Raw genomic sequence first — 15438 nt, 5'->3', positions numbered from 1 at the left:
AGGCCAATGTTGGAAGGCTTTCTCTACTGCTCTCCACCTTATTTTTTGAGACAGGGTCTCTCTCTGCATCTGGAGCTCAGAACTTGCTTAGACTTGCTGGCCAGCAAGCTCCAAGAATCCTCTCATCCCCCCCAGTGCCGATTACAGACACATGGATGTGCCCTCCTGCTCCACATAGTAAACACGGCCCTGAGTGAGCCATCTCTATTCCCCAGCAAGTGTATTCTGTTTTAAGAAAGATTTATTTTTATGAATTTTTTAAACTCCTGGGGGAGTCTGGGTATGTGCACGTGAAAGCAGGTGCATTTGGAGGTCACAGGTGTCAGGTCCTCCTGCCGCTGAAGTCACGGGTGGCTGTGAACACCTGAAGTCAGGGCTGGGAACTGAACTCCAGTCCTCTGAAAGAGCAGTGCAAGCCCTTAACCACTGAGCCATTCCACCAGTCCTACAAAATGCATTCTTTTACAAAACTGCTAGGAATGTAAATGAGTGCTTTTGAATGTAGAATCTGGAAAACTTTATCCAAATATTTTTTAAATATGCACTTATTTTATTTTTAGAAATGTTTCCAGAGGAAAACATCAGTGACAAGTGTAGTGATTAGAATATGTATATATCCATTATATCTTTTTTTAATAACGGGTTAAAAAAAACGAAATAGCTACATTCAACATAAAGGTAAAAAATTAGAACAAACATGGAACGAAATATTAAGAAACTACTTTAAAATATTATAAAAAATAAGAACATGAGAAGTGCTTATATGACAACAGCATACAGCTGGGTCAAAAATTAGGCATATTAGAACATACTTTGAATCCCACCTTAGGAGGCAGGTGGATGTCTATGGGTTTGAGGCCAGCCTAGTCTATAGAGCAAGTTCCAGGCCAGACAGGCCCACACAGTGAGACCCTGTCCCAAAACAAAAAAAAACAACAAACAAAAAAATGTTATGATATGTATGTGTGTTGGCACAACGAATCTACTCATATGTTTGTGAATGAATTCTAAAAAAGATACATCAGCCAAAATGTTTGACTTAGATACTAAATCTCTTTCCACAGTTCCATGTTTAATAACTATTTCAATACAGAATAGAATTTCTAAAGTATAGACCATCATATAAATTCTGTATCTTAAGGTTTATCCTAAGGGGAGGGGGGAACCATCCTAAATGCCAGGGGAGCAGGGGAGGACCCATAAACAAAAATGCACATATTGTGTTTATTTGTAAAGGGAAAATAAAGCTGACAGCCTAAAATGTTCAAAAGCGGCTATGTAAAATGCCCCGGCGCCCACATGCAGACTATAAACAGCATTTGCAAAGGCAACACTTCGGTTTTTTTAATCCCCGTGTGAAAGAGAAGGCTGCATGTTTTGTGACGCTTCAAAGCACCAGAACCAAAGGGTGGAACTGAGGGTCTCAATCAAACAGGAGAATGTTCCCGCCATGCAGGGAGCTGTTATGAGGTAAGGAGTCTGGGTCCACAGGATTTCCCAAAGGAAGGCAGTCCTAGGCCTCAGAGGGAAAAGAGTTCGGTAGAGATAGATTCTGAAAGACTTTAAGGGATAGTGGTGCACAGTTCCAGAGTCTACCTGCCGTGGTAGATCCTGGGGGGCACATGCACAGCTTCCCTACTCCCCACTGGCTCCCAAAAGAAGTTTGGGTCTGAGAGTATTTAATGAGAAAGGCTCATGCCAGCTCCAGCTATGTCAACCTCCTGCTTGGGCCTTTTCCAGCAAACCAAGCTCTCTAGCCCAGCCACCTTCCTCCTGCCTTTACCTGCCTGACCCAGGGGCCAAGTAAATGTCCAGCGTCCATCAGATGGGCTGCTGAGCAGGCAGTAAGGAAACAGGAGCGACATCCACAGCCTACTCCATGACACCTCACCCTTGTCTGGGGTGCAGTCGCAGTCAGTCCTAGGAGCTGAGCGCGCCTCAGCTGAGCCCACCCCTGGGCGCCACTGGGCCGAGATGGGGGGTGCGGGGGTATGACGGCAGCTCAGCCAGGGCAGGCGCCTGGCTCCTGGATTTCCTCAGTAATTACTTCATTTGCACCGAGCAGGAAGAATCCAACTCAATCATCCAGGCAGACACACTAAATGTAATTATCTATGTAATGTGTCCTGCACCATAGCCTTCCTGTGAAAAAGAAAAAGCAGCCGAATTGAGGGGAGGGCGGCCCCTTTGTCTCTAGCCCTCGCAGCACGCCACCAGGATTAATTACATACAGCGCTAACACGTTTATCACCTCGCCACCAATGGGGAAACCAAAGGCTTTTAATAATTCATTATCTGCAGACCAGCACTCTGAATGGTTGTGCGGAGCCACAGAACCCCGCTCCTTTCTGCAAGGAAAGCCAGGCAACTGTGCAGGTGCCCAAGCCGCTCTTGCCACCGCTCTGGAAGCACTGCTGCTCCACCCCCACCCCTATCCCCATCCACGGCAGCGGACCCAGGCACTGAGACACGGGCGCACTCCTCTCCGCTGGCAGGGTGTGACTTTTGCCCCAGCTAAACCGCAGCTGCCCAGAGGTGGTTGCTGGACAGTTGCACCCGTAGAATCCTCCCCACTTCCACAGGGTTCAGAGGCTCCGGGTGGGAGGACCCGGACAGCACCTGCAGTGCCCCGCAGCCATCTGGACAGGGGCTCTGGCAGAGGCGTGCCAGCTAGGGCTCCGCCCACGCATGCTGGAGCCCTGGCGGCTGAGTGTGCCACTGGAGATGCCAGATGGAGAGCGAGAGGTCTTGAGGGACTTGAGATGAACTACCCGGTCCTGAAGGCTACACACCTCTTGCGACACTTACTGGGGGACATATCCTTCTCCCCCCCCCCCTTCCACCACGCTCTAGCCCGCCTCTCTCTGCATCCAGGATCTCCCACCTCTCACTCTCCAGCCAGACTGGCTTGCAGTCCCAAAGGGCATCTCCCAGTAGCAGCTTTTCCCTCCTCCTCCTCTCCTTCCCCCTTCCCTTCCCCCTCCCCCTCCCTTGCGTATCTCCGACCACTTCAACCCTAGACTTCTCACACAATAGCCCAGTCCTAGGGCTCTAAACAGCGGCAGTTTGCTTTTCCATCACCAACACGGCATGTTCCATCATCCCCCTGCCCACAAATCCTTTAGCAGCTACCCACTGAACCGCAGACACCCCCTAAGAAACCAAGAGCCTCTGACCCCTTGCACTGAGGAAGGAGAGCCTCCACCGAAACCTGACCCCTGGACCCTTCCATCTCTCTTCCCTACAAAATCAGAGATAGGGCGGGGCTGCACCTTGGAGGTTGGCAGCCCCAAAGCTACCCTCACCCGGGGACGCAATTCAAATGTAATCAATTCAGATGGTGCCGGCCCTTCCTAGGGATTCTGGAGGGGTGAGGTCACAGAAAGGCTATAATTAGCATTCTCAGCATCCATGATCCCTATGTACGGCTGCCAAGGCTGAAGATGAAGAAGGCAGTTCACTGCAGTGCACGCAACCCTGGCCTGTGCGACCAACACCGGCTGCCAGCTCTGCCCCCCCAGCCTAGCCTTCTTTCTCCCACCTCTTAGGTCTGATGCACCTAAAAGACTCACCGGCTGGGCCTCGGAGGTGTGATCCCGCGCTGAGAGCGCTAAGCGCGATTTCGGAGGCACCCCTCCCCCAGCTTGGGCCAGCTGGGGTCCTCCTCCCCCACCCCTGGGGACCCCTTCGGAAGAGCGCGGCTCTGGATCTAATCTGATCTAATCAGTCATCTTCTCGCTGGCAGGTCCCTGGCTCCGGGGAGAGGATGCTGTTGTGGTTACTGCAGGATCCAGCACCTTTCCCAGGCAGAAGCAGCTGGGCATGCTCCATCGGCTCCCGTGGGGATTTCAGGACCACGTGACCCTCCCTCCCCAAGCTGTCACTTAGGATCAGGAGTAAATAGTCCCCTGAAAGGTTTAACTCCATCCACACCAGTGACGAGCTGCTAACCACCCTTGTAACCCTCCCCGCAGAGAAGGGGTTGGTGGGCACAGCCTCCCCTGCCTCCCACAGATAGGACAAGGCTGCCCCCCAGAGGGCATCTGGGCCTGCTGCGTATGGGTAAGCAGCGTTTTTTAAGAGTCCTACCACAGGAGACTGCAGAATGCTGTTACCCCTGGGTTTGACACTGTGGTGGCTTCAGTTCTGTGACTGTCCCCAAACAGAGAAACCATTTCATATAGGGTTTTGCTAGGATCCTAATACTTCCATATCCCTCAACACAATGAATTTAAAGGAAAAATATTAGGAGAGCTCTGGGACCCATTTAAAACAAAAACAAATAACCAAAAACAAAATAGGACCTCATAGTCTTCATCCCAGACTGGTCTCCAGTGACCAAGCCTTCAATCCTGTGCTCTTCAGTATTGATGGGCAAGGGCAGGGAGCTTTAAACATCTCTCCCCATTACTGTGCCTCTGTTTCTTTTCACATATCTCTGGGAAAGGAGATTCTCCATGACAGTGGATAAGTGCAGGGGAAACCTTGGTTTTAGGACCAGGATCAGAAAGGAGTAGGAGGGATTTGCCCTTAACTCCCAGGGGTTTTGTCTCTGCCAAACCTTGGACCCGAAGCTGGAGATCATATTATTGAGGTCACTTTTTTGTGTGTGTGAGTTTTTTGAGACAGAGTTTCTCTGTGTATCCCATCCCTGGCTGTCCTGGAACTCACTCTGTAGACCAGGCTGGCCTCGAACTCAGAAATCCACCTGCCTCTGCCTCCCAGGGGCTGGGATTAAAGGCGTGCGCCACCACTGCCTGGCTTGAGGTTACTTCTGAACATAGAAACATTCCAAAAAGCAGGAATTGATGAATACCTATACGGTTCCACCCACTTGATAAGTCTATTGTGATTGTAAGTGTCTTGATTTAAAAAATAAAAACAAAAAGCAGCCTGGGCTGAAGATGTCGGCTCAGTTGAGTGCTTGTCAGGGTAAATGAAATGAAGCCCTGGGAGTCTGCAAACCAGCACCCCATAAAATATGGTATACGTAAGATCAGAAGCTTAAAACTATTCTTGGCTACTCAACGAGTTCAAGGCCAGTCTGGGCTACCTGAGGCCTTGTCACAAAAGAAAACTGAACAAAGCAGGAAAGTAACCTGTTCCTACTCTCAGTCTAACCACGGTGTGTGAGCATCCCTGTGTGAGCATGAGCATCCCTGTGTGAGCATCCCTGTGTGTACATCCCTGGGTGAACATCATCCCTGTGTGAGCATCCCTGTGTGAGCATCCCTGTGTGAACATCCCTGTGTGAACATCCCTGTGTGAACATCCCTGAGTGAGCATCCCTGTGTGAGCATGAGCATCCCTGTGTGAGCATGAGAATCTCTGTGTGAGCATGAGCATCCCTGTGTGAGCATGAGAATCTCTGTGTGAGCATCCCTGTGTGAGCATCCCTGTGTGAGCATCCCTGTGTGAACATCCCTGTGTGAGCATCCCTGTGTGAGCATCCCTGTGTGAGCATCCCTGTGTGAACATCCCTGTGTGAGCATCCCTGTGTGAACATCCCTACGTAAGCATCGTCTTTTGTCACCTGAAGCACTTTCTTTTAAAAAAGGATCTGCTTTAAAAGGCACAAGAGAATGCTTCCCTTCCTGCCCCCAGGAAGAGATAGATTAGGAGACTGGAGATATGGGAGAGACTTAATGGAGTCAAGCCAGGAGCCTGGGGAAGTACCTAAGGGACAATCCTTCTCATGCCTGCTCAGGGTAGGGGGGCACATGGCAGCCTATCTGCTCTCTTGAGAGGGTTTCCCCGCTCTTCCCCTCAGCGATATGAGCTGCCAGGCTGGTCCTCAATGACTCTGTGGGAAAGCCTCTCGGCTAAAGGGGCAGGGAAGTTGTGAGTAAGGGCCCCGTGCCAGGCCCAGTTCACCTACCCAGCTCTCCAGGACTTGGCAAGGATGTCTGGTACAGGTGGGGCCGAGTCGGCTTCCAGGCAGCCAGAAATGAGGGACTCTTGGAGAGTCCCTGGCCTTGAGAAGTTAATGGAACAAAGTGGGGTTGAGAGAGATCCCAGTACGCAAGAGGGGAAGAGAAAGGGACAAGGACCCCCAGCTCAAATGCCATGCAATCTTAGGCAGCTGGAGAGGGCAGCCAACAGACAGGCCCGCTGGGCGGGTTTCCTCTTTGGCAGACAGAGTGAGAGCTGCAGACAAGGCTCTGGCTCACCCAGAAGCCCAAGCCAGAAGGGTGGCTGCTTCTGGAGGACACAGGGGCTCCGGGGGGAGGAGAGTGAGAAGCCAAAGGGATGACTGGGCTGGGCACAGTGCCTTCCTGCCGGGGAGCAAAATGGAAGATGTATGAGGACTTATGGGGCTGGCAGGGTGGAGGCGGCAGAGCTGAAAAAGCAAACATGCCTTGCCAAGTCTAAATCTCTCCTCTGTTAGCCCAGCCGAGAAGCAAACTGCTCCTGAGAAAGGCTGAGGAGGAGGCCTAAGGACGAAGGAGCCCCAGAGAGAGCACCTCTGGGTTCTTGCCTTCCCATTCCCGATACAGTCTCATCTCACTCACTCACACCTTCAAAGATCATCACTACGCCACACTCCCCACTGGCCCTGGGGGTCACTAAACTGGTGGACTAACTTCCCCTCCGGGCCCACCTTTCCCTGGAGACCTTGTCCACGCTCCTTCACCCAGAACCCACTAACTGGGAATCAGGGAGGAGGCCTGATAGTGAAGTTGTCAAAAGACTCAGGTTCCAGACTCAGCTCCACCCCTGACTAATGCAGCAGCTTTGAACTGGGCACTTGACCACTGAGCCTCAGTTTTCCCCATCTGTAAATGAAGTTTGTTGGCAGTGCAGATTACCCCCTTGCCTTTTCTCCTGTCCAGAGTGACATTTGCCTTGCTTGAGACAGAGCTGGTAGGATCCCTATACCAGAACTTCTGTCCTGTGCCTTTCTCTCGCCTTCCCAGGTGACCCACAGGTTGAGGGTCTGTCTGGACTCTTGGTGACCTGCACAGCCTCTATGGAAGTACCAGAGCTTCATCATTCCGCTCTTGAGTATCTGTGGGTGGAGCCCTGCTTTCGGTATCTCTGCCTTCCAACAACCCCTGGAATGGCCTGATGTAGTAGGGGTTCAAGTAGGTGTCCAGCTGCCCACCTGGCACTTCCTGCAGGAACTGTTCAGACCAGAACAGGAAGGCACACCAGAGCTGGGTGTGGTCCCAGGGTGGAGGAGCAACAAGTGTTATCAAGGTGTGGTTCTGTAGTCCACCTCTCTGCCATGTCTCCTGCCCAGACACCTCTACAGGGAGAGGCACTCTTAAAGACAGAAGGGACCGGTTCTACAACAGACTGCCTGTGCAGGAAGCAAAAAGACCAGGGCCAGATCTCTTATTGGCTAGGAATTGCTTTTACATAGCTGGCTCATAAGTCTCAGAAAGCCTCCAGACCCACAGTGACAGAACGGCAGTAAAGGAGGGTCAAGATGGCGCCCAGTTCCTGGCAAGTGAGACAATGGGTCACCACTCAAATCCCTTGGAAGGCATGGTCTGCAGACCATGTGTGCTCTGCTGCCCTCCTGTGGATCAGTGCAGTAAGTGCACACAGGCCACAGTGAGCTACACCACCTTCCACTCCCTATTTGTTTATTCTCCTCTCAAATCCCCTCCTTAGCGGTGACTTTTTTTTTTTTTTTTTTTTTTCGAGACAAGGTTTCTCTGTGTAGCCTTGGCTGTCCTAGAACTCACTTTGTAGTCCAGGCTGGCCTTGAACTCAGAAATCCGCCTTCCTCTGCCTCCCGCGTGCTGGGATTAAAGGCGTGCATGCATCATCACACCGGTTTGCAGTGACACTTTTAAAACCTCAGCACACTGGAGCAGTACAACAGTAGCAGGTCCCATGAGACCTGACCCTCGGATACCATTAAGGATCCGGCTTAATGAGATACAGTTATTGTCCTTGTTAAATACCCAGCCCAGCAAATGTGAAATGTTCTAGAAGAAACATCACCCCAAATTATCCCAACATCTGATTTTTTTAAAAATCACTTCTTGGGAATCCATGTGTGGAGTCATCACAGTCCCTTTACATCCCAACCAAATGTCAGACGCCTTGGTGAGAAGGGATTGCTCATGGAAAATAAAGCATTCGGGATCCATTCGTTCATTGACATGCTCATTGGTGAGGGTATGAAGCCCCGGGCACCAAGGATGCTGAGTGCCATCTTGATAAGAACACAGCGGTGAAACCACCCAGCTTTCCTGTTGCTAAAACGGAGATGAGAGAGCCTCCATTACCAAGGGATTAAATGAGGCAATTCAGTCAAGTCCTGAGCTCTGAGAGTGGCTCCTGCTTTCACAAGCAGTGGACATTTTTATTATTATACACAATAAGACAATATTCTCTCTCTCTCTCTCCCTCCCTCCCTCTCGAGACTTCATGAGCATCCCTGGGTCGCCCCTGCCCCTTAAGGGGTCCTCATGGTCTGGAGATGGTCCTAGAAAAGCTGATCCCCATCAGCTGGAAGCCTGTTCCACTTGAGAAGTCTACACCCTCTGAGTCAGGAACTCAGGGGAAGAAGGCCCAGCAATGTGGATTTCAAAAACCCTCCAGTGACTTGAGTGCATGCTGGGATTGGAGAACTGGTGATGGAGGAAAACTGGTAGTGTGTAGAAATAAGCAGCTGGGTCACTCACGGGCTTCCCCACACGGGGGAGAACGTGAGGACCATGGAGACTAGTTCCCACACGCACAGGGCTTCCTCAAGTGGAAAGGAGATGGATGACGGGGGAGCCCCAGAACCTTGGTATAGCAGGGGAAGAATGAGAAGCAGACTAGGACCACAGGCTCCACAGGGCTGAGAAAGACAGAGCTGAGCCTGGGCAGGAAACCTGCACGTGCTGGGGAACATAATTCAGCTCTTACGCTGTAAACAATGGAAATGTGGAAGGGTTTTAGTTTTAGCAAAGAATGACATGAACATCTTATATTCTTGGGGGAAGGGGGAAACACTCTTGCAAGAAGACCACCAGAAAGGTCTAGGTAGGGATGAACTCGGATACGGCTGGGAGCAGCCAATGAGACAGGAGGAGTGAAGGACCCACAGGGTGGGGGGGCGGGGAAGGGACCGTGAGGCTCCCTGCTGTGGCATTCTGCTTCTAAGAGGGATGCAGAGAAAACAATTCATGTGGGCTCACACTGAATCAAGAGACTCTGCTGAGAGTTACAGACTGGTAGCTGAATCAGTAATTAGTTGTGTCCCTATTTATATTCCTTTTTTTCCCACCCACTCACCTATTTCAGTAAATGCCGGGTTCCTATAATGTATGGGAAAGATTCTAGGATAACGGAAAACAATGTGAGCAGAGGCTGTGCTCGCAGATTACCCGGCAACGGAGTACTACCAAGAAGTAAACACGCTGGCTTCGGCTTGGGGGTGATGCGCCTAGCATGAGTTTTGGCCCCAGTACCACAGAAGAACCAATTGACAAGCAGGAGCCAGAAACCTGGATATAGGAGGAAGAGAAGGTACCCAGGGCACAGGGGACAGTACATGCAAAAGCCCTGCTGGGTCTGAGGTGAAAGAGGCAAAGAGCGGTGAACTTCAGCATAGAGCAGTCCTGAGAAAGTCACAGAGGTGGGCGCGTCACCCCATCTTAAATAGTACGTTTTTAAATTATGTGTCTGTGTGTGGGTATGTGCACGTGAGTGCAGGTGCCCACAGGGGCCCCCTGGAGCTGGAGTTACAGGCAGTTGTGAGCTGCCTGCAGTAGGTGCTAGGAATTAGTCCTGTTCTCCGGAAGGGCAGCATAGGCTCTCTTGACTGCTGAGCCACCTCTCCAGCCCCTGGGTGGTAAATGTGAAGGATGGGCGAGATAAAACACCACGAGAGTGTTCAGTAAACAAGCCCAGCAAGTGAATGTTTACCAAAAACTATCAAGATGATGTCCTGAAGACTGAGAAATGCGCAGAGTGTTTATGTCGAGCAAGGGCTGGGCGTGCCCTTGCAGAGAGTCAGCTGTGGAGCCGTGTGACGACAGAGCGGTTTCCAAATAGGTCATGTGCAAAAGGGCTTTTTTTTTTTAACTGTAAAAATATGGCTAACACCGCAGGGCAGGGTGGGGCATGGTTTTACTCCCCATATTTGGAAGACAGAGGCAGGTGAAACCCTATGAGGTCTAAGTAGCAAGTTTCAGACCAGTCAGAGCTAAATAATGAGATCCTGTCTCAAGAAAGGGGTGTGGGGAGGCTGGAGGGGTGGCTTAGCAATTAGGAGCAGGATCCAGGTTCGATTCCCAGCACCCACATGGTTGCTTGCAACCACCTGTAACTCCAGTACTGGGGGATTCATCCTCTCTTAGGGAGATGTGACCTCTGGTGGCACTGCACACGTGTAATACACAGACATACATGCAAGCAAAACACCCATACACATAAATTAAATTATATGTGTTCTGATGCAGGGATTATCCTTAGAGATGGACATTTTAAATTTATTACAATGTATTATTATTGTTATTACTATTATTATAGTACTGAACCTCATAAATGTTAAACAAGTGCTTACTACTGAGTTATATCTCCAGCCTGTCTTCACTTAGGTCTCCCTAAGTTACCCAGGCTGGCCTAGAACTTCCTATATAGCCTGAGTGGGCCTTTAACTTGGGATCCTGCTTCCTGTCTCCTGAGTACCTAGGATTACAGACCAGCACCGCCAGGCCCTGATGGGGATGAGGATTTCAAACAAAAAAAGTACCAAGACTGGCGCCTTCCTCCCTAGAAACTCTGGCTATCTCTGGCAGTCAGCACCTCAGCACCAGGCAGTGGGCATCAGGACTCTTGGGAGGCTGCAGAATACAGGGGTGGTTCAGGCATGGGCACAGAGCTTCACTTTAGGCAGGGAGCTAGAACTGAACTTTCAGGACAATGGAGAGACAGACAGAAAGACAGTGAGTTCCAACAGAAGAAAATGAGCCCAAGTATGTAGCTGTGGGCCTCCAACGCTGGAAGAGTCGCATCCTCTGCCTACCTGCTTCCAACCAGGAAGCTTCCCAGGGCCTACTTCACCCACCCCAGAGTCAAGACTCAATGCCCATATGACCTGGCCAATCACGTAGAGGAAAGAAAGCACCCCACATCCCAAGGGCCACAGAGGCCCCCATCCAGATGAACAAGAGTAGCTGGGCCTGGCCTTGCCACCGCCAGCCTGTTTGCTCCCAAGAAGTTGTCCCCCCCCCAACATTCTGTACCCCACTTCACATCTCAGTACCTGACTCTTTCCTCTCAACCCTTTTCTGGTACTTCAGTGACAGTATCCCATACAGGCATGAGCCAGTCCTTCTGCTGGTTCAGCTCAGCCCAGCAGTCCATGGACCCTACCCCAGATACCTTTCAGTGACTCACCCTAGTGACCCTTAGGCCAACAGACACATGCTTCTGTCTACCTGGCACTCCTCAGTGCCTCTAGGCCATCCACAGACCAAGTGGCTACAGCTTGTGTGATATGCCAGATCCTTTAACCACCTCCCCTCCCTAGGAGGAATCTGTGACTGGAACAAAAGCCAGGCCAAAGGTGAGGTTTAAAAGAGAACCATCTACTCACTTGATGAAGTATGCAGCTCCTTCCGGGGTAGAATCCATCTCCCAACCCTTAGGCAAACCTGCAAGGAAGCGAAATCACAAGCTGAAGAGTCCAAGATGCAGATTCTTGTCTTACCTCTACCCAGCAGCCTGGGGTCTGGAAGGGCAGAAAAACTCCATGGGAAGCCACAGTCCGAGCAGCCACCTTTCCCCCCATTATTTCCAACATCCACATCTTTATCGAGTAAGGAGAAAGATGAAGGCAACAAAAAGAATCACTGCTTAGTGCCCGTCCTCACTCACCCCACAAACCTCTCCTGAGCATCTGGGCCAGATCCAGAGGCAGACCCCGAGACACATCAGGGAACCCACAAATGCTCATCCTCTATGGAGCCTCAGCATCCTCTGAACCCCTCATCACAGAGGTCAAGGCTGGTTCCAAGAGCAGGTGATTCATCCAAGATTTACAAGCCCTCAGCACTCAAGATTTAGATGGGATATAAGTCTCTGAATCCCAGGAGGGTGTTAGGACCTCCAGACTGCTGCTCTACCACAAGACCAGCTTGTGAATTTCATTAGCAACTTAAAAAAAAAAAAGTGTCCAAGGGGTCACTGGCAGAATCTCAGAGTGACAAGGATTGAATCACTGGGGAAACTGACCTTGGCCAGGAAGCTCTATGGACATTACCCTCATACCAGAGAGCCTGGTTAGGTCCTGACTTGCCTGATGTCTAAGGGTTTCTATTGCTGTAACGAAACACCATGACTCAGGAAAGGGTTTATTCAACTTACACTTCCAAATCACTGGCCATCACCAAAGGAAATCAGGACAGGAACTCAAACAGGACAGGAACCTGGAGGCAGGAGCTGATGCAGAGGCCACAGGCTTGCTCATCATAGCTTGCTCAGCCTGCTTTCTTATAGAATCCTGGACCACAGGTCCAGGAATGACACCACCCACAATGAGCTGGACCCTCTGACATCAACCACTAATTTAAAAAATGCCCTATAGGCTTTGCCTACAGCCAAGTCTTATGCAGACACTTTCACAATGGAGGCTTCTGCCTCTGAGGTAACTTTAGCTTGTGTCGAGTTGACATAAAACTAGCCAGCATACCTGCTCACTCCACCAAAATACACTCTAGCCAAGTCCCACTTTCCTAGCATAGAGAGCCCCCAGCCCACGAGAGAGAACTTTGAGAAAATCTACATCCACCAGGGCTAGTGATCAATTCCTCCAACAGGGAGTAGAAGCCCCCTGGCTAACATACTGAAAAATGAGAGGGGATTCTCTTAGTTCTCATTGCTCCTTTTTTGGTCAGGAAAACACCTGTTGGTCTGAGTGTGCCATCACCTTGCCAGCTACTTTGGGTTACAAACTACAGACAGCAGAGCCTGAGTTTGGAACAGTGACTGGACATTTTGAACCATCATTTGATCCGAGTGTATTTCTGAAGAGCCTATTAGTCCGTCGTAGCTACTATTTCAGTAGAACAAGTCAGCCAAGCTTAGCTCTTGACCGCAAGGACCCAAACCCTAGCCCTAGCCCAAGCCCTAGCCCTAGCCCTGACCCTAACCCTAACCCTAATCCTAACCCTAGCCCTAATCCTAACCTTATCCCTAACCCTAGTCCTAACCCTAGCCCTAGCCCTGACCCTTACCGTAGCCTTAGCCCTAACCCTAAACCTAACCCTAGCCCTAACCCTAGCCCTAGCCCTGACCCTAAGGAATAAACCTCTCAGCAGCTGCCACTTAGCAGATTGTCCCTTCTCAGATATGTGTGTCACCTCTACTAGTGTATCTAATGAACCATATGAAATGGGTGTTAAAACAAAAGGGAAACTGAGGCCCAGAAAGGTTAGTCAACTTGCTTAAGGTCATACAGGAAGTGTCTGGGCTGGGATGTGAATCTTGGTCTGCCACCTCCAGAGCCTACACTCTTGCCTCTGTGTGGGTCCATAAATGCTTCTTGTTCCCCTGTGTCCCTGTGTGAGGACGCTCCCATTCAAAAGGGTGTGGATTGGCAGCCTCCCTCAGTAGAGGGATCCCCATTGGGTCAGAATCATAAATAATCCGGCCACTGTGGTGTGCTGGGAAGGAGGCCAGTGTGGTTTCTGTCCTCTGCCTTTTCTAGCAACTTCCCTCCACACTGCCCTCTCTGCCCGGGCAACACCAAGAGCGCTTATGTTCCTGTGCAGGCGGAGTGCCCACGCAGGCAGCTGCCCTCCCAGCAAGCTTCAGGGGCATCTTAACTCCTTCCCAGCCTTGGATAACCAGTCAGCAGCAACCAAAATTGTCTCCCCGGGCTCTTCAGAACCTTCCAGATCCTACCTAGGGCAAGGCTGCTCTCAACACGAACAGCTGAGGTCTTGCACCAGGGCATCCAGCCAACAGAAGAAACCAGCTTTAACACGGTGTCTGGGGTCTCATTTCACTTGAGTTGGAGATGGGACAGTGACAACTACAAACCCTTCTTGTAGTGCCAGCTTTCCTGCATGGAAGTTGCTACCCCCTTGTTCATAATCCTCTCCCATTTACAGAGATGCAGAGACCAAGTTCTAGAAGAAGCAAGCCCCTGCCCACAACCACACCAGTGGCAAGGAGAGCCACCATTGAAACTAGGTCTCTGCACCTCTGAATGTGCATTTCGCCAGAACCCCACTTCAGTTATTAGCCAGGTGGCCTTGAGCCAAGTACTTCATCTCTGCTCTTCATTTTCCTCCCCTAAAATGCAAGAGTTGAACTCCACCGTCCCTGCAGCCTCTTTCAGCTCTGTACCATGATTTCAGCCCAGATCTAAATGAAGCAGGCGCTAGGCAAGTGAAACCCTTAACCTGGAGAGCCCAGCAGAGCTAGCTGTGTCCTGTGAGTGACCGAAGCTGGTGTCTGGCCTGGTACAGGCTGTAAAGGGCCAGAGACTGTCCCACAATGCTGCTCACGCACCTCTCCTTCCTGGGCTCTCATCCTAGAGGAAGGTCTCCCATTCCCTCCAGGGTTCTTTACCCTTCTAACCCTAACAAGTCTTTCTCTGCCTGTTTCTTTTGTTTCATTGGCCTGTACACATCCTACCTTCCCTGCTAGTCTATTAGATCTAAGAGGGCAAGAAGGAAACCAGTGTTAGCGTTGGCCTCTTCCTCCACAGCTGAAGGAGTTGCGCCAGCCACCAAGGGCTATTTGCATTTAAATTGATTAAAATTACTTCCAGCCCACTGTAGACTAACCACATTCCCATTGCTCGATAGCACACGTGGCTAAGGGCAGCTGTACTAAGCAACACAGGTGGGAAACGGTCCAACCTTGCATGCAGCACAGGGGTTGGGTTCTGCCCAGTCCAAGAGCGTCTGGCTAGAGGCAACCTTCAGGTTGATCTGTCCTCTAAGATCTGCCCTGATACCGACACAGAGAAGATCTCTTAGAGGTGTTCTGCAGTATTCCCCAGGGACCGCCCAGAGGCTAGGGTGAGTCTACTCATAGCAAAGACGTCAAAGTAGGTCTGGGGCCAAGGGTTTCCATGACCACCTCTAGCTCTCAGCAACTGCAAAGGCAGGGGCTGGTGACTCCTTACCTGGGCCGGCAGAGTGTCCACTCTGGATGGGTGAGGCTGTACCAGGGTGCACCCAGCTGGTTGACTTCTCCTCATCACTATGGAAGAACCAATAAGGGTGGGTCAGGTTCCCAAACAGCTTCCTGGAGCAGAGCCCTCACCCTCTGAGATGACCATGCCCACCTCGCTATGCCTTCTTGTATTTGAAGGTGCAAAGACAACACGGAAGAGTCGGAGGTAAGCTCCATCTAATCCCCTAGCCCAGTAGGAGAGCAGGCACAGTCAGACAGTGTACTGAGATGCAGCAGGAGTACAGAATCTAGGCTGCAGACGCAGTGCCCCCACAGTGGATGGAATGTCCCTGCCCA

The 15438-nt window shown here is 50.9% G+C and overlaps 1 protein-coding gene across 8 annotated transcripts in view; it reads right to left on the bottom strand.

Moving 5' to 3' along the window:
• Positions 1-15438, bottom strand: part of Plekha6 (pleckstrin homology domain containing A6) — a 140035-nt gene that overhangs the window by 118956 nt on the left and 5641 nt on the right. For all 8 annotated transcript variants that reach the window (XM_029481839.2, XM_085841106.1, XM_085841108.1 and 5 more), the window contains exons 2-3: positions 15092-15168; positions 11549-11606 (exon numbers count right to left, since the gene is read on the bottom strand). In XM_029481839.2, coding sequence (XP_029337699.2) covers positions 11549-11606; positions 15092-15168 — 135 coding nt within the window. The remainder of the gene's footprint in view (positions 1-11548; positions 11607-15091; positions 15169-15438) is intronic.

The sequence above is a fragment of the Mus caroli genome, unplaced genomic scaffold, assembly GCF_978045245.1.
Source record: "Mus caroli unplaced genomic scaffold, Mus_caroli_1 scaffold_1, whole genome shotgun sequence".
Lineage (NCBI taxonomy): Eukaryota > Metazoa > Chordata > Mammalia > Rodentia > Muridae > Mus > Mus caroli.
Note: the sequence above shows the minus strand (reverse complement) of the source record. Positions and strands in the feature narration are given on the sequence as shown.